A 24,927-nucleotide genomic window follows, 5' to 3' on the forward strand; every position below is an offset into this window, starting at 1 on the left:
AAGCAGGTGACCCAGGCTGGGCGGGAGAGGCCAGTCAGCCCGAGGCAGTGACTCCGTTGCGGCCGCCGCCGCCGCCGCCGCCGCGCGCAGTTCAATACCCGCCGGAGGTGGGCCAAAGGGTGCTAGAGCGCGGGGGAGGAGCGGAGCCCGGCGCGTCCCGGGAGAACCGCCACCGCCCCCAGGAGTCCGCTGGAGCGCGGATCCCCCTGCAGGGGAGGAGGAGAGCGGCGGGCGGGACGCGGCGGCGGGCGCGCACCATGCAGTCCCGGCGGGGCCAGCGCTGGCTGCTCGCCGTGCTGTGAGGCGGCGGGATCCCCCGGTCGCCGCACACCGCCTTCCTCTTGCCCAGGTGCTGCCAGGCGCGCTCGTCCTTCGTCCGGCTCCCGGACCCTGGTGGAACGCACGGCCTGCCCCCCGTCCTGCCCCGCCCGGATCATGCGGGGGGCCCCGGAGGAGGTGAGGGCGAATGACCGGTCTGCGGCGACCTCGTTCAGGGGGCGACACCCTCTCTGAGACGCCCCCACCTGCTGCCATGTGCTGCCTCCTCGGGTACCCAGCCTATCGCCAAACTTTCCCGATGCCAGCCTGTCTCTGAGTCGCGTTTCTGAGCGAAGTGTCCCAGAGACGGAGGGCCCAGGCTGGCTACGGACTATCTGCTTCTCTCGGGATCCTCAGAGGTGAGAGCCCGTGCCTTCCCCCTCTCCCCGTTCTTTTCCCGGTCCTCGGCCCTTTTCCCGGGGGCTGAGCGCTCTGACCTTGGGGTGCAGGCTGGCAGGCCCTGCGAGAAGGGAGGCGGGGTGAGGGGCGGGGAGTCTGTAGTTTGGTTCCAGGAGGTGGGAGGGGAGGGGAGGGAGAGAGGTTAACCTGGAGTTTTGGAGACCAATTGCGGGGATTGCGCCGTTGACGCCTCTCTAATTGGGAGTGGTTGCAATTTTTCTTCTCCCCCACCTTCTTTTTTAAAGAGTACTTTCCTTGGAATCGGAGCCCTAACCGTCCCTCCCCAGCCCTCTCCAGCGAAGAGCTGAGCGCTCCCTACGGAGGCAGCGCCCTCCCGAAACAGTTTATCTTTGGGCGGATTTCTTTAAAAGAAAAAGAAACCAACAGGTTGCCAGTCCCGGCGCCACACAAGTCGGCGGAGAGGGAAGCCCGGATCCCGGTTTCCCCTGCCTGAGCTGGCCCCGCGCTGGCTGCGGGAGACGAGGGGAGGGAGGGGGCTATGGCTCGGCCTGACCCGTCCGCGCCGCCTTCGCTGCTGCTGCTGCTCCTAGCGCAGCTGGCGGGCCGGGCGGCGGCCGCCTCCAAGGCCCCAGTGTGCCAGGAAATCACAGTGCCCATGTGCCGCGGCATCGGCTACAACCTGACGCACATGCCCAACCAGTTCAACCACGACACGCAGGACGAGGCGGGTCTGGAGGTGCACCAGTTCTGGCCGCTGGTGGAGATCCACTGCTCGCCGGACCTGCGTTTCTTCCTGTGCTCCATGTACACGCCCATCTGCCTGCCCGACTACCACAAGCCGCTGCCGCCCTGCCGCTCGGTGTGCGAGCGCGCCAAGGCCGGCTGCTCGCCGCTCATGCGCCAGTATGGCTTTGCCTGGCCGGAACGCATGAGCTGCGACCGCCTCCCGGTGCTGGGCCGCGACGCCGAGGTCCTGTGCATGGATTACAACCGCAGCGAAGCCACCACGGCGCCCCCCAGGCCCTTCCCGGCCAAGCCCACCCTCTCAGGCCTGCCGGGGTCGCCGGCCTCGGGGAGCGACTGCGCCGCCGGCGGCCCGTCGGTGTGCAAGTGCCGCGAGCCCTTCGTGCCCATTCTCAAGGAGTCGCACCCGCTTTACAACAAGGTGAGGACGGGCCAGGTACCCAATTGCGCGGTGCCCTGCTACCAGCCGTCCTTCAGCCCCGACGAGCGCACGTTCGCCACCTTCTGGATCGGCCTGTGGTCTGTACTGTGCTTCATCTCCACCTCCACCACGGTGGCTACCTTCTTAATAGACATGGAACGCTTCCGCTACCCTGAGCGCCCCATCATCTTCCTGTCAGCCTGCTACCTGTGCGTGTCTCTGGGCTTCCTGGTGCGCCTGGTCGTGGGCCATGCCAGCGTCGCCTGCAGCCGCGAGCACAGCCACATACACTACGAGACAACGGGCCCTGCGCTGTGCACTGTCGTCTTCCTGCTGGTCTACTTCTTTGGCATGGCCAGCTCCATCTGGTGGGTCATCCTGTCGCTCACCTGGTTCTTGGCGGCGGGCATGAAGTGGGGCAACGAGGCCATTGCGGGCTATGCGCAGTACTTCCACCTGGCCGCGTGGCTCATCCCCAGTGTCAAGTCCATCACTGCGCTGGCACTGAGCTCCGTGGACGGGGACCCGGTGGCCGGCATCTGCTACGTGGGGAACCAGAACCTGAACTCGCTGCGCGGCTTCGTGCTGGGCCCGCTGGTGCTTTACCTGCTGGTGGGCACGCTCTTCCTCCTGGCGGGCTTCGTGTCGCTCTTCCGCATCCGCAGCGTCATCAAGCAGGGCGGCACCAAGACGGACAAGCTGGAGAAGCTCATGATCCGCATCGGCATCTTCACGCTGCTCTACACTGTGCCAGCCAGCATCGTGGTGGCCTGCTACCTGTACGAACAGCACTATCGCGAGAGCTGGGAGGCTGCGCTCACCTGCGCGTGCCCCGGCCCGGACTCTGGCCAGCCGCGCGCCAAGCCCGAGTACTGGGTGCTCATGCTCAAGTACTTCATGTGCCTTGTGGTGGGCATCACGTCGGGCGTTTGGATCTGGTCTGGCAAGACTGTGGAGTCGTGGCGGCGCTTCACCAGCCGCTGCTGCTGCCGCCCGCGGCGGGGCCACAAGAGCGGCGGCGCCACGGCCGCCGGGGACTACGCCGAGGCGAGCGCAGCGCTCACGGGCAGGACCGCGCCGCCGGGCCCCGCCGCCGCCTACCACAAGCAGGTGTCCCTGTCGCACGTGTAGGAGGAGGCCGAGGCCGAGGGACCGGGAGTTGAGGGAGGGAGGTTGTTTTGTTTGGTAGCTTTGCCAAGGTCACTTCCGTTTACCTTCTTGGTGCTGATGCCCCCTCCCGGGGCAAGTTGGAGAGAGGGGAAAGGGACCGTTTCAAGGGGAGTACCTGTCCCAGGACTTCTCAAAGGGGCTCAGCTCACGTCTGTTCTATCTTACTGCCTTTTCAAGAGGAACCCTGTTTTTAATTTATATGTAGTTTTCTTAATTTTTAACTTTGTTGCATTTTGGCAACAAAACTTACCTTTGCTTTGGGGGCTTTACAATCCTAAAGTTGGCATTATAATGAAGTTCCACTTGGTTCAGGTTTCTTTGAACTGTGTGGTCTAAATTGGGAAAATATATTTCCTATACTTCTGTCTTTAAAAATAATGTGAACAGTGAAAGTTGCTGTGACTGGGAAGTTGTTCCGTGTGCTTTTCCAGGTTGTTTCTCCTTCCACTGCTTAAAGTGTCCAAGATGCTTTAAGGTGAGCTGCTTGTCCCTGTTTATAGTTCCTAAGTTAGGGGACACCCTAAGTCATACCAAGGAGGGGTAGCATAACGTGGTTAGGGCCTCCGGAAAGTGACAAGGTTAGGCAATGTTTAGAGATTCTAATGTGTCCGTCCTAGCTTCGGTTAGCAAGCTTCGGTTTCTTTTCTGTAGTACTTGTAATCATTCTCATCCTTAACAGTGCCAGCTTTGCTTGAATAAGTTAGAGGTAGCATTGCAGTGTCCGGAATAAATATTTGGAAGAATGCGAACCTAAGGGATGGTGATTGGTTGAACTTGAATTCTAGACTGTTAAGATGGCAGCTTTGTGCCCGAGGAGTGGGTGGTTCTTTCTTTTTTTTTTTTTTTAACATCTTTATAGTGGGTGGTTCTTAATAGGCTTTGGTGATCCCACTTTTTTAAACTTGTGTTAAAACTTTGGTAAAAATAAACCCACTTCCTTCTTCTGGAAGGACTTAGCGATAGTGCTGAAGGGGGTTCCTTTTTACATTTAAGGACTAAAATGGATATAACTCCTGTAATTAAGTAAATTTCCAACACCTCTCTTATCTGCTCCACCCCCATCCCACCTCCTTTATCATGTTAAACAGTCTTTTTGCTTTTCTTATTCCTCCTCTCCTGGAGAGCTGTGATTAGAAACCACACCCACCCTTGAATGAGGTGCTTGAACTGGGGGAGGGAGGCTGGCTACCTGTGAACAAACACTGGCAGCGATGAGGGAAAATAAGTGTCCCTGGACTTTGGACTAGATTACAGCCAGATATTCCAAAAGCATCGAGACACTGCTCTCTGCGGCCTCTGGAAACAAATGAGACCCATAACACCCTTGCATAAGCTTTTAAAACATGGATCAGTGTAGCAAAAGGAAAGCTGTTCCCCCCGCCCCCACTCACCTCAATATATTTTTCTCTTCCTCCTCTTCTGAGAAAGCCTATATAGTGATGAGCACACACTTCACTGTTAGAGAATTATGTTTGCTTTTCTAATCTGTTGAACCATTCCCTCATTTATATATGAAAGCCTATGTATTGATGAATACACACGTACACACACCACGCACACATACTTTACTGTTAAAAATTCTGTTTGCTTTCCTAATCTATTTAACCATTCATTCAAGAAGAGTGTGAGGCCATTACTGGGGAAGGGGGTGGTGACAGTGCATTGGCCAGCAGAATACCAGTGACCAGGACTGAGTGGGAACTAAACTTAAGAAGCTAAAATAGCAAAAACTATTGAAATTTGGGGATGTCTCCCTAGAGAAACAAGTGTAGGGATTTGCGCTTCATTTATACCAAAGTTGGAAAAGTCAGATTTAAGCCCAGGCCAGTTGTTACATTATGGATATTAAGTAAACAAGTGTATAGTTTCCATAGTGGATTTAAGCACTTTGCTGGTGGAAAGAAGCCTGGTGTTATAGTTTTCATGGACTTTCAAAAGCTATTCACGTTTATAAAAATGCACTGCTCTGACACACTCATCCCCTGAATCAAAATGTCAGTATATTCGACAAAACCTTGTACACAGCTACAGAACTTTTTGCACATCTAATTCCTCTACTTGTTCAGAAGCTTCTTAGAACCTTGAAATAGATCCCCTGCCCGAGGGCCAATTCCTCTCTTGTTTTTCAAATGAGGAACTTTTCTGATCACCTTGACCTCTTCCCTCAGTTAACACATCTTCCCAGAAAGTACATAGATTATTCTGCTGCCTTAGGTCATTGTGCCTAATTTGGGTTTTTCCTCTTCCTTTTTTTTTTTTTTTTTTTTTTTTTTGTGGAGGAGTGTAAAGATGATGCAGAATGTATCTAAAAGTTGTGGGATGATGTGGTTGAAGTGATTTAATTCCTCCTTTTAAAACAACTATTTTTCATTTTGGCAACATACCAAACCTAAAAAGAACAACCAATTTACTTAAAAAAAAAAAAAAAAAAAAGACAGTTAAGACACAGGATGCTAAGCCACGGAGAGGCAATACAGGTAATGCATTTGGAGATCTAGGTCCAGGCCAACTCTCAGAGTTGCCTCTGTTTTCAGCCTCTGTTCTCACCGCTGCTCTCCCCACTCCCTTCCCTCAAAGATGAAGCCCACCTGCTTCCCTCAAGTCTTACCTCAGCCACCCCTCCCGCTACCCAGGGCAGAGAAGCCCATCTATTTATGGTCGCCCCCTATTTCCATCTCATATGCTGTTTTCTTCTGATTTTTATTTTTATTAGGCAAACAATCCATACTCATGAAAACAGTTACAAAATGGAAGGTTGTGGGTTGGTTTAGCAACTTCTTCACAGCCAGCTCTGTGATTTTAGGGAGGATTTAAGGCCCAGTTTAGGTTCACAGGTACAGCTTTTGGGCTGTCCCTTTCATGGTTCAATTGTAAGCAACGTCTCCCGTCACAGATTAGGGGGTAAAGATTTAGAAGGAGCTAATATGTGACCTCTCAGTAAATCAGTTGACAAGACTTAGGAAGTCGTTTTAATTTATATTCTTAACCTCACACTTTGAAGTTGTCTAAATTGGCTGAAAATAAGTATTCTTGGTGCCTTATTGGTTTATCCTTGCAAACCTTTTGTCATGTTTTCTCGTAGTCATTTCCAGTGATAAGCCTGTGTGTGTGTTGTGTGTAATTGTGAGCAATGTACAAGCTTAAATAATGTGCTGACAGAACTGTTTCCAAGTTGGTATTCATTAGGCCGTTTCCTCCTGGGCTAGGGCTGCACTAATCCTGACACCGGCTGCCAGGAGAAAACCTCATGGATCCCACACCGCACCTTAATAACAGCATCCGTGACCTGCAGTCTCAAGTACAGAATGGGAACCCCAGAGCTAGGAAATGTAGTTGTATATTTTAATGAACTGCTACCCCTGCTAAAGAGGCTTCTTTCACTTTTGTGCTCTACAGAAAGACCAAGGAGGGTAGGAGGGACAAAGCTTTGAATAACTGCTTTCTAACACCCGAATGTGGCCAACAGGACAGAGAACATCACAAATCTAGGCAGGTGTGAGGTACAGTGGCTGAGGATTTCCTGCTCCCCCTGCATGCCCTTTCTTGCCTCCAAAGTCCAATCAAGTGATCCTGGGGAAGAAATACGCCTAGGTTGAGGAGGGTGGTTTTGAAAGAAAAAGCTACCAAGACATTAAAGCAGGGTGAATGAAGGGTAGGCAGGATGAAAGTAACTAAGTAACCTGGCTTAGAACTCTCAAACGCTTCTAGCAGCTTGATGACAATTACAGGATTTATTTCAGTCTGTGGTACATCCTTTGAGGACAATATTACTTCATGTTGTTACAAACTGTATGTATAGTATGTATGTGTTGTGGGTGTGTATATAAATAATATATATTATATATATGAGAGATTTAGTGACTTTTGATACGGGTTTGGTGCAGGTGACTTTATTACTGAGCCAAATGAGGCACATACTGAGTCAGTAGTTCGAGTCCAGGGCATTCAATACCTTTTCTGATTTCTGTGTATGTGTAGTGCCTGTCCCATGCGGTATTGTCAGTGTCATGTCAAATCCAGAACTCACAAAGCAGAGCCAGCGACATTTTATTTGTAGACAATCAACTAGAATCTATAAAATTATTACTGGCAGATGATTATAATTCCAGATCCCTAACACTAGCAAAAGGAAACCCAGAGCATCTTGATAAGAAGTTTTCTGTTTTTGTTTTGTTCTGGAAGTCAGTAGAATAGCAGTTGTATGTGGTTATATTAGTGTCAAGGTACTTAATTTGCTGACCTTATTATTTCAGAAAAAAAAAATTGTATGTATTATATTTGTGGGAAGTTAAAATAATGCTTTGAGATTTTTATCAAATATGGAGAGTAGTTATTTATGAAAAACAAAGAAATGTCTATTTTTGTTTCTTTGTTCCCAATTAATGTAGATAAATTTTAAAGTGCATTAAAGCAATGGTAAAGCAAATAAGATGCTGTACAAGTATTTTTCTCATGCTTTTATGGAGAGACACTGTTTTCTAAGAGTATCTGAAGGAGGTATGTGCATTCTAATTTCATGATCAGATTTCTCAGATGTACTTTGAATATAAGTGGCAATGTTTTTATTGATAATAAAATCAAGGAAATTCCAATCACTGGAAGGAGAACTAATGAAAACATGTTTTACCTGAATATACTTCATAGGTTTCTCCTGCTGATCCTGTGATTGTTTCATGATTCACTTGAAGAAATGAAGGAAAATACACATAAGAACAGAGACATTGCCTGAGATTGTGTTCTATTTTATCAACCCTCCATCTATACTCTGTACTGAAGCAATTTGGATAGAAGTGCTGCTCTTGTGTGTGTCTGGTTTGCAGTCAGAAACCCCCAAAACTTTATCATTCAGCAGTTAGATCCACAACTTTGTATTAAGGTCTAAATACAAGTCAGGGAACCCAGATAAGAGGATATATGGTTCTCCCTCTGTATTTGTGGGTAATTGGTTCCAGTAGTCTCCCTCCCCCCGTGCCGCCCCATACCAAAATCCATGGATGCTCAAGTCCCTTATATAAAACGGTGCAGTATTTGCATATAACCTACGCACAATCCTCCCGTCTTCCCCCGCACCCTCCTTTATACTTTAAGTCATGTCTAGATTACTTATAATACCAAATACAAGTCCTAAGTAAGTAGTTGTAAATATAATGCAAATGGTTGGTGGTGTGCAGCAAATTCAAGTTTCGCTTTCTGTAACTTTCTGAAATTTTTTTCCCTAAATATTTTCAGTCCACGGTTGGTTGAATCCACTGATGCAGAACCTGTGGATACGGAGGGCCAACTGTAAATTGATTTATAGGGTCGGCACTTCCCTGACAATCTGGACAGATGCTTAGTAAACCTGAGATAATTAATTTAGCATCAAAGTGAGTACTATGAGCATTATTAGATTGGTACATGTTAGGGCATTTGGGAGAATAGAAAATACAGCAGTTGAGCTGGATCCTGGTGCAAGAGCCCCTGTGCCTTATCCGTAGAGGTCTCTCTAGTTGGCACATCTTCCCAATGCTTCCTCATTGTTCATTCCCCCCAGTGGAAAAGGGGGGCACTGTTGGACTTAGGAAGTTGGAGAAATAGGTAATAATGCTTCTTTTAGTGATTTAGTTACAGAGCTCTTACATGCAACAGAATGAGAGGAAGTAGAATGGTTCTGTGCATAGATTTGGGAGCTAGACTGATTAGGGATTCAACTCCCAGCTCCATCATTCATGGGCTGTTGATTCTGAACAAATTATTTAAGCTCTTAGTACTTCATTTGTGGACTTCATCTTAGTACTTTCTCATCTGTGAAAGGGGGGTAATGATAGTACTTATATTTTAGGGTTGAGAGGATCTAAAAGATTAAATCAGGTTAAGGTAAGTAAAACGGGGAGGAAGCAGCCATTCAGGCGTGGAATGGAAAGGGAATTGAAAGACTAGGTTTCAAATTTGTGTCTGCATAAGAATCATTTGGGGTTCCTATTAGAAATGTAGATTCCCAGGCTTCAGCTCCAGGAATTGAGATTAATTTGGGATCCAAGAATTAGGTCTTTTTGTTCTGTTTTAGTAAACTTTTAGAATTATTTTAGGTTTACAGAAAAGTTGCAAAGATATATCCATTTTGCCCTAATATGAACATATTATCATAGCACATTTGTTAAACTAAGAAGTCAACATTAACGCACTACTGTTAACTCCAGACTTCATTTGGATTTCACCAGATTTTCCACTGATGTTCTTTATCTGTTCTAGGATTCCACATTGCATTTAGAGAAGCTTCATTTCTTACAGGGACTTTCAGCCCATGAGAGGCAGGTGGTCTGGAGACCACATCTTGAGAAACACTAGGACATGTCAAGGGCTGAGGAAGGTCAAATTGCCCCATCCTCACCACCATCCTGGTGGTGGTGGGGTTGGATATAGAAATTTGATTTGAAGAGTTGGGATGGAATCCTCTCCCTTAGATGAGAGGGGTTACCTTAAGAAGTGAGGCATCTATTCCTAATGCCAGATGAAATGAGTTTTGGAGTTGGGAAGGTGGGGTTGCTGCCTAGCCTGAGGAGATACATCTAGGTTGTCGGCAGATCAGGGGAGTGAGTGCAGCAAATTGGGAACAACTACTTTGTGGGAACACAGGAGGGCTCAAGCAGTTGATTACAAGGGGCCAGTTAGCCTGTGAGACATACAAATCCTGTATTTCCTGGAACCTGGTGATAATGTTTTAGAAATGGGTCATAGTAGTAACCAACATCAAGCACTGCCACATTGGACACAAGCAGAGAGTCAAAGGGTGAAGCTAAGATGACCTTGTTGAGAGAGGGCAGTGGGAGGTGGACAAAACACTGATGCCCTGCGTTTGGAAGAGTCGGTTCCCACAGGAGATAAAGGGTCACCATCTGGGGAGCTAGAAGTAAAGGTCAGTAGAATTGAGAATGGTAAGATGAAGAAATAGATGTTGTAAGAAAAAGCTAGCAGAGTAAGTTGAGGTCTTGAAGTAGAGATGGACACATTCTTGAGAACCTTAGGTTCTGAGGCTGTCACTGACTTTCTCTAATCACATTCAAATTACACTTAGCTGCCCTCACAGCAGTTAGTCATCACCTAACCTGTTCCTTTTTTTTTTTAAGAACATTAACCTTTCCATTTGACTCTGGATTTCTAATTTCTGTACTACTTCACTTTCCTGGTTCTTTCTGCATGTTAGAGATCCTAAACCATAAACTGGTATTCATAACATGTTTCACATGAAGTACATGTTATCTCATCTGCCAAACCCATTTAAAATGGACTAGTGGAAATTGCCTCAGAAGCCAAACAGGTTGCACCTGTGTACAAGGGACCAGGTGTCTCTGAAGAGCTCCTAGATCTTTTGTATTCTTGCTGGCACGGTGTCAGGCTGGCCGGGTTGGCAAGTGGCTAACAGTTAAGATTTTAGGTGATCTAATCCTTAACTTGATTGATAGATGCTGGGTGTAATCTACAGATTCTGCATAGAAATTAGCACTTACCCCTGGGAGAGCCCCAACCAGCTGTCAAGTGCTTTACCACATAGCTCTATACTCAAGAATGCGGCTTCTGGGTGAGGGAACAGTCGTAGTCATTTTACATGTGGTTAGAGAGAAGGCTTGGGTGAAGAAAGATTTTAGCTAACCTACACGCTATAGGTAAACGTTTCCAAAAACATTGCATAACCTGAATACAGAGTGAATTGTTTTCCAGTAAATACTGGCTTCAGCATTTTTCAAAAATCAAGGAATGGTATATTTTATAGAATGGGAAAACTTAAGAAATGAAACTTGACCTGTTGTAAAACTAGGATTTAGTGCTGTTGAATTTCAATAATGGGCATACAGGGTACATTAGGAGTAAATGTCAAAGAATAGGGTCATGATGGAACCTGATACAGGGTGGAAAAAATTTCTCTTAACCAGAAACACTGGGCCCTAAGAAGTTGTCTTAGGGTCAACCATATGAATTTAACATACAAAAACGGCAATTTAATTTGGTTCAAACATACATTTCAAACCTTTGTCTTTTCCTTGTAAAGAATAAAGTTCAGTTCACAGTATACCAGAGTTAAAATTGCACAGATGTCAGTCTTCCACTAGAGAAAAAAAATTTTTTTTTTAAAGTGAAAAAATAAAATTTGAGTTCAGGTAGTCAGATATTTTATAGTCTTACTACTTTAGGGAACAAACCCTTCCTAGGTATAAAATCCTGGGAAAAAATGCCATAGTTGCCACTCTATTAGTAACTAGTTTCCATGCCCCATATTTGTCGGAGAACCTACTTTCAGTGATGTTTAAATTTTTACCTTAAGTTGCCTCAATTTCCCATTTATTTAAATGGCTGTATTGCCTCTAGAAAAGCTGAAGGGGAAAAGCAATTTTTAGTGATTCTCCTTATTCTACCAACTTGTTCTTGAAGCTAGCCATGTCCAATGTTCCTACCCCCATTTTTTTTTAAAACCTTCGACCACTCGAGATATGTCAGCATTTCTGCTTAGTAACTGGCATATTACTACGCGGTGCAAACTATTGATATAAACAGTGACTTGTGATAGATTTTTTCCCTTCTGTACTAAATCAATCATTTCTCCTAGTCAGCAACTTAACAAGAACAAAGTTAAAGATCTGACCTTAGGAAGGTAATTAAGGTGGATGAAAACACGGCAATATTATCAGGACTGATGGAATATTGCTCAAGGGCAGTGGCTAGGGTCTAAAAGAAACTTTAGAGATCTGGTATGTTTCCAACTGAATGTAAGTGAAATAGCATGTTAAAGTCAAATTACGTGCCTTGTTTAAAAGTCACCCTCTTAACAGCAACCACAATTCTACTGCTTCCTGTTCTTCCATTTTCTTTCCTGTTCAATTGCTTGAAACCCTCAAACAACTCAAGTTCTGATTCTACAGTATTCCTGTAATTCCTTTCTCTGTGTATTTACCTACTTTTATCTTTCAATGTGCATTTCCATCTTGGCACCATAACAAACAATTCAAAAATGCCATCTAATGCATTATGCCACTGAGCACTGTAGCCAGTGGTTTTAAGTGTACTAGGTTATCTTCAGGTTGAAAAGAGCGTAAGCTGAAGAAATAAATGACTACATCTTAACTAAAGGCAGGGGTCAAAACAACTTATGGTTAGTTTGAAAATGCTTTAAGGCCCGACTATCAGAGCTGATTGAAAACATTTGAGTTAGGCAGAGCTGTTATGTGAATAGTGCGAAGTGTTACAAACACAGTAGCCATATATTTTAATTAAAATAGAGTTTATTAGCTTTTCTTTTAATATAAACATGAGGAAGAAAAACCACATAAGTTGTAGCATTCTTTTCAAAATAAAACTGCCATCAGTACTTGAATCTCCAAGCTCCAAACTCCATAAACAATATTTTTTGAGGTGGTAGATTGTAATATTTTATATACCGTAATTTATCATTTATGTCTCTGTCCTTTAAAAATGATGGAACCTGCAGCACTCAATATAATGTGAAGCCTTGTTATAAAGAGAGAGAGTATTTCTGGCCCACAAATGCTTTGTTTACAGGCAAAACTCCTGGGATTACATTTGAGAAGGTAGGAGGAGAAAGATTTCATAGTTGAGAACACTAACTTTTTTTTTTTAATATTTCAAGTTTAGGGGACATCGTTACCAATCTCCTAAAAGACTGATAACTGGACCTCCCTGCCTTTTAAAGCCTGAGGTAAGGGTTCCTAAGGTTTATATGTTTCCTCTTGAAGTGAGACACCTACAGCCAGGTTAACACATAGGATAGAAAAGCTGTTTTGTATCACTTACTCTCCTATCACTATTAGGGTCCAGTTCCTTTCAATTTATTACATGTGAATTAACACTGTTGTTCATAATTCCTTTACCAAATCTGGAAAAAAGAAACTTAGGTGATCAAGCAGGTAAGCAGCCCAGCCTTGCAAAGGACTATTTTAGAAAGAGGAGGGCAGGTCTATGAAGATACAAGGTTTCCCCTTAAGTCTTAGTGCAATTTTAAGCTTTGATACTTGTAGAAGTATAAATGCCACAAACTTAACATCATTTGAAAGTTTAGTTGAATTTCTTCTAAACTCATTTTTTTTAACATCTTTATTGGAGTATAATATTGCTTTACAGTGGTGTCAGTTTCTGTTTTGTAACAAAGTGAATCAGCTGTACGTATACATATATCCCCATATTTCCTCCCTCTTGTGTCTCCCTCCCACCCCTCTAGGTGGTCACAAAGCACCCAGCTGATCTCCCTGTGCTATGGGGCTGCTTCCCACTAGCTATTTTACATTTGGTAGTGTATATATGTCCATGCCACTCTCTCACTTCGTCCCAGCTTACCCTTCCCCCTCCCCATGTTCTCAAGTCCATTCTCTATGTCTGTGTCTTTATTCCTGTCCTGCCCCTAGGTTCTTAGAACCTTTTTTTCTTTTTTAGATTCCATATGTATGTGTTAGCATATGGTATTTGTTTTTCTCTGACTTACTTCACTCTGTATGACCTCACTACAACTAACTCAATTTCGTTTCTTTTTATGGCAGAGTAATATTCCATTGTATATATGTGCCATATCTTCTTTATCCATTCATCTGTCAGTGGACACTTAGGTTGCTTCCATGTCCTGGCTATTGTAAATAGAGCTGCAATGAACATTGTGGTACATGACTCTTTTTGAATTATGGTTTTCTCAGGGTATATGCCCAGTAGTGGGATTGCAGGGTCGTAGGGTAGTTCTATTTTTAGTTTTTTAAGGAACCTCCATACTGTTGTCCATAGTGGCTGTATCAATTTACATTCCCACCAACAGTGCAAGAGGGTTCCCTTTTCTCCACACCCTCGCCAGCATTTACAGTTTATAGATTTTTTTTTTTAAATATGGAACGCTTCACGAATTTGCGTGTCATCCTTGCACATGGGCCATGCTAATCTTCTCTGTATCGTTCCAATTTTAGTATATGTGCTGCCGAAGCAAGCACGTTTGTAGATTTTTTGATGATGGCCATTCTGACCTTAAGCTCTTAATTTTTATTTTTTGTTTCAGCCCATTGTTTGCTATCCTCAAGAGGGGCTGAAACAAAATATTAAGATTAAAAGCTTAATGTTTAAAATTTACAAAACTAAATGAGTTTAGAAGAAATTCGATTAAACTTTCAAGTGATGTTTTGCCAGTCTGTAGCATTTATACTTCTGCAACAGTGTTCTGGAGTATCCAAGCACACTATATTAAAGCTTGAAATTGCACTAAGACTTTTGGGACACCTTCTATTTCATTACCGGCTTGTTAATTACTGGACTACCACGTTGGCTGGAATTACGAAAATATCCTTTCATACAAGTATTTAACAAAGAGGAAAATCACCACAAAATCAGAAGCACCATTATAGTTAACAAGAAATGCAGCACGGACCCAATAGAAGTAAATAACCTACTTTCTCTGTTTATGATCCCAAACATGCTAATATGCTAATAAGTACTGCCTGCAAAGAATTTGGATGACAAGTGTTATTCAGCAGCTTTTTGGTTTAAACTGATTGCCAATAATGACTAGCAGCTTCAGTGATATAGTAGAGAGGAGGAACCCTTCAAAACCTAACGATGCTACAACAGTCTGTCCCTAAGTTTGGCTTTATGAGTTGTTAGGAGTCGCATGTTTTAATGGTAATACTGCACTGATTCTAAAGGAATATGCAGCAGTATGGGACAGTGAGGCAAGAAAAACAGGAAAAACGTGAAAGTTATATAGTTAGTGTCTTTAAAGTCTAAAAATTTAAACTATTTATTAATTAAAAAACCTCACATAGTTCACGGCTATCAGCCTACACAGTAAGCAGATACCTGTGCGTGGATTGGGAGCTTTTCGCTTTGGAGTGGTTTTTGTAACTCTGTTTACATTAAAAAGGACAGAGGAGTGTGTTACACTGACGAGGTCCCGTTCTTTCCTATGAGCATAATCTTCACTTGTCCACGAGTCTCTTGAATTCAATGTCTTTCTTTAAGGTGAAAACACTAACTTTGCTGGTTTCTGAGCAGGAGAGGTGATATTTCTCCAGTCCTTGTTACAAGGGGTTTATGATGTTACAACCCCTCACTTCTCCCTTAAGAGAGGATGGCATTGGAGCGCTGAATACCAATGAAATTATCAGCGCTGAAAGACCTTCTCATAGCAGCTCTACACAAGTCTTTGTATTTGTCTTCACACAATCTGGAAATGGCCTAGGAAAGTCAATCAGGTAGAACATAGGTACAATTAGGGGAAAAAAAAAATGTTCGGACCTTAAAAAAACAAAAAAAGCATCATTGATAAGCCACACATCTACATTCGTTTAGACAGTTCATAGTTACTGCTACTTTGGATAGCTGATATCTACACTAACTGACAATTCCCTAAGGTAATAACCTTTAAGGGCTATGATTAGATTGCTGGGGCAAGGGGTCACTTGCCCTAATAACTTAGAGTTACTTAAAAATTGGGTTCCTAATGATAGGCTCCTAATAGCAATATCATCTGTTCCCTACACACTTGATCCTTAAACGTAATGGACATACACTTGGGCAAAATCAGTGTTTACTCAGCTATTCAACTTCTATTCTTCTTCTTCTTCTTTTTTTTTTTTTTTGCGGTAGCGGGCCTCTCACCGCTGCAGCCCTTCCCGCTGCGGAGCACAGGCTCCGGACGCGCAGGCTCAGCGGCCATGGCTCACGGGCCCAGCCGCTCCGCGGCACGTGGGACCCTCCCGGAATGGGGCACGAACCCGTGTCCCCTGCATCAGCAGGCGGACTCCCAACCACTGTGCCACCAGGGAAGCCCTCTATTCACTTTTCATTAGTTATTACATACTCTAAGAAAATTTTAATGAGGTAGGTATGTGCTGAAGGTAGGAGAGGTCTAATGACTGAAGCGCTGAAAGGTGCTATTTCACTTGCACATAAATTATGGTAGAAAAACATCTTATTCTAAAGTACCACCAAGGTACCGCAGAAAGTATCAATTTTAAATGTGTTCATTTCAGTTGTGAATTTTGCTGTATACCCACCAAAAATCATAAGCCATAAATATTACTTTGCTCCATGTACGTTACCATTTACATTAAAAACTCATGTACTTTCTACATCCAGTATCTGAACCCACATTACACCTTCCAAGTATAGGTCTCTCAGGTTAGCCACCGATGCTTTGTCTAATAAACTCATGGGACTGAACTGTGATACACACACACACACACACACACACACACGAACTGCAAGCTGAGTAAAAAACAGTTAAGAGGGACTTCGCTGGTGGCGCAGTGGTTAAGAATCAGCCTGCCAATGTAGGGGACACGGGTTTGAGCCCTGGTCCGGGAAGATCCCACATGCTGCAGAGCAACTAAGCCTGTGCGCCACAACTACTGAGCCTGCGCTCTAGAGCCCGTGCTCTGCAACAAGGGCAGCCACTGCAACGAGAAGCCCGTGCACCGCAATGAAGAGTAGATCCTGCTCGCTGCAGCTAGAGAAAGCCCGTGTGCAGCAGAGAAGACCCAATGCAGCCATAAATAACTTTATTTATTTAAAAAATCAAGACAGTAGAAATAGTCCAAAACATCAATTATTAAAAAAAAAAAGACAGTTAAGAGTGGTAAGTAGATTATGTAGGTACATATGATTAGGGATACAATTTTAAGAAATTATTCATGTATGGTTATATGTAAGTGTAGAGGTTCAAATGGAAAACCATTAAGAACAGTTTAAATATGATTTAAAGTATTCTGAATTATGGTTACAGAAGAGACAATTTTTTTTTATAATGTGAGATCCCTGTATAAACCATAAAAGACACAGGAAATATGATGCCAACGGGTTAATAAGCTCTTCAAACTGTTAACAGCTTTCCATTTTCCTAATCACTGCTTAACATAATTTAGCTACAGATGTGGCTTCAGTGGCTGACAAAAAACCCCAGTTAGTGATTTCACAGCCTTACCTCTAAGTTCTGTGCTCTTTCTTTGCTAAGAGGAGTGAATAGAAAATTCAGGTTGTTGTCATCTGCTAAGGAGCGAAGGTCAAAGTAGTATTTGGCATACACGCTGGCGGGAACATTAATGTTAAACTGAAGGAGCTCCAGGAAGTGCCTCTCCATCTCGTTCCTCGGGGAGGAGAAGACAAAACCAATGCAGGACAATTTCAGTCAACTGGGCTGTCTTCAAAAATACCATTCTGAGCTACTAGGATGGCTCTAAATACTGTTTTGAAACAAATAATGGCTACCCAGCTGGATTAATACCCTAATGTTCAAACAAGGTACAGCTATTTGTGGTCCTTTCTGCATCCCAGCACTTTGAGTTTGGGACAAGGGGGAAGAGGTTATGGCCCTCTTATGCACTCATGCTGCTGACTCAGGGGCTCATTCTTCAGAGTTCCATTAGTGCAGCTGTACGATTCATGCTCCACACTCACTCACAAGGCCCCGCTATAGTGATCAGATGAAAGGAATGATGTATGCTGTTTATTAGCTCTGAAGAACTTGCAGACATTTTCACCGGGCTGATGACAGGAAGGGGCTTATTGAAGTAGAGAGGAGCCAACAAAAGGAGTGGGCACATCACCACGGCAACAAATGGATCCATCGGGAGCCACTGCTATTATCTCTGAGGGGGGAAAACTCTTGAGGCAACAAGGATTCATCTCAAGTAAATAAATAAATAAGCTACATTCGATGGGAAAGGGAATCCCCTCCCCCTCCCCCTGCCCCCCCACTCCGTGCATGGGGCTGTGTCAAAGGGGCATAACGCAAGTTTCTGTTCACCTTAACGTTCGTTACTAGGGTGAGTTGTTGTCATCATGACAGGACAGGATGCACTTTTTAAGCTTAGGAAGGTGGTAAGATTATGTCTCAGCTAGACTAAACCCACTTTACGATATGACCTCTGATAGAGCAGTTGTTTTCCCCCCGGTGTTAGGAGAGCAGCGCAGGATGTTCAGACCTACCGCCCCCTGCCAGGTGCCGGGACAGACTGCACACGCCCACAGGGGGTGAATTCAGTGAAGTGGGAAAGTAGAATGGTGGGAGCAGGCTTCTGCTATATGACCATATCCAGCCATTTGCTTGCCAAATTTAAAAAAAATATAAAATTAGAGTAAATCTTACCACTTTTCACAGCAATCACTTTAGAGAGTTGATTATATAAAAATGATAAACACCCAAACAAACATGCGAGTGGCTTATTTTACAATACATTTGGTTTCTTGGTTTTAAAGTGTTAATATTTTTTTTTTTTTCTTTTTGCGGTATGTGGGCCTCTCACTGTTGTGGCCTCTCCCGTTGCGGAGCACAGGCTCCGGATGCGCAGGCCCAGCGGCCATGGCTCACGGGCCCAGCCGCTCCGCGGCATATGGGATCCTCCCAGACCGGGGCACGAACCCGTATCCCCTGCATCGGCAGGCGGACTCTTAACCACTTGCGCCACCAGGGAGGCCCAAAGTGTTAATATTTTATCCATTGGATAATCAACAAATGCTCCATGTTCTCCTGTATGGAGAGCAGAGTATGAGCAGAAATGAGGTTTCTCATTTGTTGAACTTTAAACCTAACTGAACCTACTTCCAAAATTAATTTCCTGTTCATACGGCCAGAAGTCTATAGAAATGTAAATCAGATAATGTTTTGATAATCAGCTAATCAGGACTTAATTTACTACAGAATAAATGCACTTCACTATCCCTTTTATATTTTCTTCACTAATACATTTTAATTGTGTGGAAATACAGTACTTCATAGGATTAACATGTCTATTAATAGAGCTTTAATCACTGAAGAAAAGCATTATGCCTACAGAATATGCATCTTCTGTGTTTTCTGTTGTTTTTTAAATGGCTAGATGGCTGACGAGTGTACCATTTACAGGCGCAGCAAATTTTCTGAACAGCAGCTGCTCAGTTTAACTTACTCTTTTGAAGGGAAATATATATTTAACAAGACACATAGATGTTAGAAAGTTTTAAGGAAAAGCTGATAGACAGCAATTTTTCAATTCAGACCCAAAATGAGATCATTACAAATAGTAGTCAACAGCAGAGGGATGAAGCAAATGTGTATTAAACACTTTGTTGTAATGCTTTCCAACTTCCAGAGATCATCAACAAAAGCAGCCTATGATAAACATAACTCATGGTGATTCTCTGTTCTACACAGAAAAGCGTTGTTTAGAATTAGTTTCTTCATAGCTGGACACTGCCGCCAGTGCTCCTGCGCTCACATCTATGAACACCCACACATTTCCCTGCATGTTCTCTGATGTTGTACCTGGAACCAGAGCCCCAGTCAGCTCAGTTACAGATTCTGAGAAAATTTCAGCTGCCATCGTGGCAGGGATGGTGTTCACGAGTACAGATTTTCCTTTCTTCAAGGGACCAGTTTAAAGACTGAGGATAGTGTTAGTCAACGTCACTTTAGTTTCTGCAACTTCCAAAAGTACTTCTGTTCATTTCAAATTCATTATCTGCTGTTACACTGTTTGCTAAGATTGCTACCAGCAACATCACCATGACCACCTGGTTTACATTATCACCGAAGTGGACATTTTCACCAAAAGCCACTCTGACAGCTACTGACAGTCACTGGTCCCATCGCTTAGTCACAACTTTCCTCGCTTCAGCTGTAAATATGCACTTGGGTAATTCTGAATTATCTAGAGTAAGGGGCAATGGTAACAAAAACAAACTCTTGCCCCTGCCTGCCATCTTGATCGGCCTCTGCTGTCCAATATAATCAAGAGGTGTCCTTTCACATTTTACTGAATGCCACCCACAAAGACATTTTCACTGTCAAGCGGGCACTTCGAGAGTCTGCTGGAATTACCTCTCTGGCTCATCCTGCTTCCCACCCTTGGGGCCCTTCACCAGAGCCAGATTGGAAGCCTGGTGTTTCATGCCAATGTGAGCGTGCCATCTGTGAGGAGAACCTGCCTAGTTAACTCAAGGCCCCACAAAGTGCTGCTGTGTTTGCTGAGTGCCCTGGGTGAGGCCCCAGTGATGCTTCCCGGACTACCTGAGAGGCAGGCGTTTCCTAACTCAGCAGACTTTAGGGGAGGAGAGAGGAACACAGGGATCTGAAAACCTTCACGTGTGGCTACCTGTACATCATAGTTTCTGTAACAACAGAACCTCAGATAAAAAGGAGAAAAAGACCAGCAAAAGCAAATACACAATGTGTGACTCAGGTTGAAATTATAACCTGTCAGTAGTCTAGAGGCCCTAAGACCTTAACAGTGGCCACTTGCTTCAAAGACCAGGCATGTGCCCCTTAAAAATGGACCGGACCTGGTAGACAGCTTTAAGAAAGCTGTGAAGTTACTTACTGTACCATGTTGTTCTGGTAGTGAGCTTGTAAAATGTTTGGCAAAAACCACCAGAAAAATAATTTCAATTTATCAAGCAGAATATTACAACAATAACACATCAAGACCTACCAATTAATGAGGGGAAATACAAATTGTTATACTACAGCTAGATAGAAAGAAGTCTGTAATTTTAGGTCTATTTCAGCTCTCTGCACAATGTAACATTTCTTAAAATGTAAACTTTATGGGAGCAAATGAGGTATTGGAAAACGGTTAGAAAGTTCACCATAACCTTACAAACTCACATGTCCTCAACTGTGATGTCCTTGAGGATCTGGCAGTAGTCCACATTCCATACAGCCTGATCGTCCCAAACCTTGGAGGCAAGAAGAATGGCTCCCAAAACAATTCTTTTCCAGTTAGTGGGGCAAATGTCGATCTCAGCGTAAGTTAAAAGCCTTTCTAAGTACACCTGCAAAAGTAGAGTACTGATCTTTGATTTTAGTTCAGTTTAAGCGCTGTGATAAGAACTGTTAGGAATGACAGATTTCAACTCTTTTTGACATGCCTTTTATTCCTAGGTTCTACAAAGACTTTGCTCAGCCAAGCCAAGGCCAGAGGCCAGGTCACAGTTGTAAGTCAGATATTTCTGTTAGTCTGGTATTTCTACGCTGCCCGTGTGAATTTCCAACCCAATTTTGGTCACAGGAATGAAAGGACATCTCAGCAAAGGGCATTCTAAAGACACGCACTGTATTACCACCTACCCACTTGTAAAGGGCAGCACATACAGCCCAGTGTCGATTTCAACTGTTCAGTAAATGCTTGAGTGCCTACCACGTGCAATGTACCTACCAGACTGGTGGTGGTTGCATGGCGATTTTACATAATGCTTGAGTGTGTAAAATTCTGGTAAGACTGAGCACATCTTTATCTTCTCTTCGGAGTAACCAATCCTTTTGTGGCATGAACTTGAAGATAAAAACTGGTGGTCAAGAGAGCCTCCCAGTGGCTGCTGTGCGGCACAGCAGGACAGGCAGTACAAAGGGGCTTTACAACTGTCAAGTATTCCCATATTTTAGTGCCTTTTTAAGGAACACACATGCATACAAAGGGTAGTCCTTTTCATATCCCCTATTTTTCACATCTCCATTATCATTTCATTATTCATTTCTGTCTTACATAATCTGCAGCTTAGTCATTCTTCTGGTTTTAAGGTGGGAAGAGATGCCTGTGTCTGTAGCCCTGGGGCTCCTCTAAACCTGCCCGTTTGTGAGATGATTTCATGGTTTCTTTTACATGTATCAAATGTCTATCCTACAAAGAACTGGATGGAGTTAACAGCTGAGTAAAGATTATAGAGGTAAGCTGTGATTTGTTGTTACCTCTGCAGAAGAGTATATATGCCATTTGACAAAAAGCAAAATGTCCAGTTTTAAAGAGTATGTTTACTCTCTGAAGGGTTATCAGATCGACAGCTCAGATTCGCCAATGCCCTCCAAACTCTACTGTTTTCAAACATGGGTATTGAGATTATATGTTCTTAGTGAAATTCTGCTCCCATTCCCCAGAGAACTCAGCACTCTCTAGTACCCTAAGAACGCCTCTCCCCACAAGGTTCAACTCTCTACTTTATGGGACTAATCAGAGGTGCTGAAATAACACTGGCAATCTCTCAACTTCCTCTCACCTTTATACTGGCAAACTTGGTACACGTGCCGATATTCATTTATCCCACTTGCCCTCCTGTCTCGGAGGAAGCGAGATCTCTTTCTTTTCACTGAAGCTAACGCTTCTATGAACGAAGCTGATCCCATCTCACTTCTGCAGAACACTGTTCACACAGTTAGTCTCTTTTTGAACAACTTCTCCCTCTCTGTCAGAGGCTTCCTCCAGTGTGAATGCTTACACGTCCCCAGCCTGTCCCCCACTGCCCCCAGGCGGCGTCCTCATCTCCCGTCCTCTCCTTAACCCACTTCGGTCAGCCTCCTGCCGCTACCACTCTACAGGGGCTACTCTTGCCATGGTCGCCGGTGCCTTCACACAAACAACCCAGAGCTCTTCATCCCAGAGCTCCACCTCCCAGGCCTTCCCTCATACTGAAAGAGCACTGCCACACGCCCAGTCGCTGGGACCAAAAGCCTGCACTTGAGTTATCCTGCTCCCATCTGTTAGAACTTCTTGTTATCTCTACCTTCACTGGTACCCTGACCGCTTTTCTGTCACTTCTGACTTGTATCGCTGCCACTGCCTAACTTCTCTGCCTCCACTCTGCCTCCCAACAGAGTACAGTCTGTTCTCCCCAAAGCAGCCAGGAGAGCCTCTTAAATTAAGAGTACTTGATGCGGCTGCTCCAGATCTGCCAGAGGTTTCCCATCAAACAAATACCTTCTTCCCGTGGCCTGCAAGTTACGAGGCCCTGTGAGGTACGGCATTGTCCTTCTGTGACCTCATCACCTATGTTCTTTCCCTCACTCCCCACTCTGATCACAGTGGCTACCTTGCTTTTCCTTGAACACACAGCATGTTCCTGTCTCAGAGCCTTGACCTCGTCCCCTCGTCCCCTCTGCCCGTAATGCCAGCGTTCCTGATCTTCCTCAGTTCAGCCAGGTGCTGGGTTCAAACATCACGTCTTCAGAGAGGCTCTTCCTGATCTTTCTAGGAAGCCCCTCTAATCGCTTTATCCCTTTACCTTGCTTTCTCTTCATGGTTTTTACCACTACTTGAAATAGTCATCTTTTAAAAAATACTCATTGGGGCTTCCCTGGTGGCGCAGTGGTTGAGAGTCCGCCTGCCGATGCAGGGGACGCGGGTTTGTGCCCCGGTCTGGGAGGATCCCACATGCCGCGGAGTGGCTGAGCCCGTGAGCCATGGCTGCTGAGCCTGCGCGTCCGGAGCCTGTGCTCCGCAGCAGGAGAGGCCACAACGGTGAGAGGCCCACGTACCGCAAAAAACAAACAAATAAAATAAAAATAAAAAATACTCATTAAAAAAAATTATAGTTTGCTATACACCTGAAACTAACACAACACTGTAAATCAATTGTACTCCAATTAAAAAAAAATTATGTCTTCCACACTTGCTCCATAAAGGCAAGAACTTTATTTATCCAACCTATTCTCTCCTCCACCCCCTACATGTAGAAAAGTGACACAGAGTAGGTATTCGGTGGGTATTTATGACATGAGCAACTTCTTGGTAGCATTTAGCGTTTGGACCACATTCTCCTTCTTGAACCTCTCCTGGTGTCTCTTATGATTTTCTGCTGGGTTTCCTACCACTGTAGCCACTCCTCTGGGGATTTGTCCCTTAAGTGCTGATAGTCCCTACAGATCTATCTTCTACCCACTTTTTTTTTTTTTTTTTTTTTTTTTTGCGGTACGCGGGCCTCTCACTGTTGTGGCCTCTCCCGTTGTGGAGCACAGGCTTCGGACGCGCAGGCTCAGCGGCCATGGCTCACGCGCCCAGCCGCTCCGCGGCATGTGGGATCTTCCTGGACCGGGGCACGAACCCGCGTCCCCTGCATTGGCAGGCGGACTCTCAACCACTGCGCCAGCAGGGAAGCCCACCCACTTTTTATTTTACATACTTTCTCTGCATTTGAACAGCTACACTTAATTCCCTCCCTCTAGCTCAGATTCATGCTCCAATCCCATATATTCAAATGATTACTAGACACTGCCATTCTGCTGTCAAGCAGGTACATCAAGCTTAGCTACAAAGAAATGCCCCTCTTCCAACCCAAATGCTCTCCTTCCTGCATTTCCTAGCTCTCCATATGCAAGCACAATTCCTGCCTCTCTCAAGCATGTGCTAAGCACTCCAAGTGGCCTGTAGCTCCAAGAAAAGGCCTGTGTCTGATCCAGTACCCACTGAGGGGTCTCTTTTCAAAAGGACAAGCCTCCTCTCCTAACTTCTGCCTTGATAGGAGCAGGCAGTGAGTGGCCTAAGTATTCCTTCCCTGCAGACCATGCAGCTGACTTTCCCCCTACAGGTTTGCTACAGGGAGGAGTAAAACAATCCCAACTACCTCTCACTTGAATATGATTTATTATTCAAATGATAAAAGCTTACCATAGGAATTCAGAATGGATGACAAAAAGGTCCTTACACAGCTGTAGCTTAGCAAGCTAACTAGAGTAAAGCCTTTTGAAGTACTACTGGCACCCTAATCCTGGGCAACTTCACATGCAGGCAAAAAGAGGACATTAGGGATGGTTAACACCATTATCCAAGGAACAGAGAACTGAGGGCAGTAGTTCTCAATCAGGACACACATCAGAACTACCTAGGCAGTACAGTCTGGGACTCAGCTTCAAACTACACGGAACCTGTTTCTGCCTGTGGACCAGATAGTTCAGTTATCACCCCACCCTACCACCACAGCATGCGTCGTCTGTGTGTGTGTGTGTGTGTGCACTGCGCGTGCATGTGTGTCCTGAGGTGTGGAAGGAGAAACCAGAAATCTCTCCTGCTGCCTTTAATAGCAATTGTTTTGTGATAAGAAAAGCAATGGCAACATTTTAAATCATAATGATTATTAAAGCTCAAATGTGTATACTTTACTTTCTTTTGATAGGTTTCTCTTAATAAAGTTCTAATGATCATTTCAGGAAC

At 44.6% G+C, this 24,927-nt stretch overlaps 2 protein-coding genes and 1 non-coding gene across 4 annotated transcripts in view; 1 reads left to right on the forward strand and 2 right to left on the reverse strand.

The window, feature by feature from the left end:
* The first annotated feature begins 225 nt into the window (after window positions 1-225).
* FZD5 (frizzled class receptor 5) lies at window positions 226-5,190 on the forward strand. The gene is made up of 2 exons (XM_060106358.1): window positions 226-677; window positions 963-5,190. The coding sequence occupies exon 2, from the start codon at window positions 1,217-1,219 to the stop codon at window positions 2,972-2,974; it is 1,758 nt and encodes a 585-aa protein (XP_059962341.1). The 5' UTR covers window positions 226-677; window positions 963-1,216; the 3' UTR covers window positions 2,975-5,190.
* Window positions 5,191-13,864: 8,674 nt separating this feature from the next.
* LOC132495558 (U6 spliceosomal RNA) lies at window positions 13,865-13,971 on the reverse strand. Its single transcript, XR_009533288.1, has one exon. It is a non-coding gene; the product is annotated as a U6 spliceosomal RNA (small nuclear RNA).
* Window positions 13,972-14,746: 775 nt separating this feature from the next.
* Window positions 14,747-24,927, reverse strand: part of CCNYL1 (cyclin Y like 1) — a 35,125-nt gene continuing 24,944 nt past the window's right edge. For both annotated transcript variants that reach the window (XM_060107334.1, XM_060107333.1), the window contains 3 exons: window positions 20,616-20,782; window positions 16,956-17,118; window positions 14,747-15,208 (listed from right to left, as the gene is read on the reverse strand). In XM_060107334.1, coding sequence (XP_059963317.1) covers window positions 15,092-15,208; window positions 16,956-17,118; window positions 20,616-20,782 — 447 coding nt within the window. In that variant the 3' untranslated portion in view covers window positions 14,747-15,091. The remainder of the gene's footprint in view (window positions 15,209-16,955; window positions 17,119-20,615; window positions 20,783-24,927) is intronic.

This window comes from Mesoplodon densirostris, chromosome 8 (assembly GCF_025265405.1).
Source record: "Mesoplodon densirostris isolate mMesDen1 chromosome 8, mMesDen1 primary haplotype, whole genome shotgun sequence".
Classification (NCBI taxonomy): Eukaryota; Metazoa; Chordata; class Mammalia; order Artiodactyla; family Ziphiidae; genus Mesoplodon; species Mesoplodon densirostris.

Excerpts from the sequence above, each read along its gene's own strand:
- FZD5 (XM_060106358.1), top strand. The coding sequence starts at position 1,217 with ATGGCTCGGCCTGACCCGTCCGCGCCGCCTTCGCTGCTGCTGCTGCTC.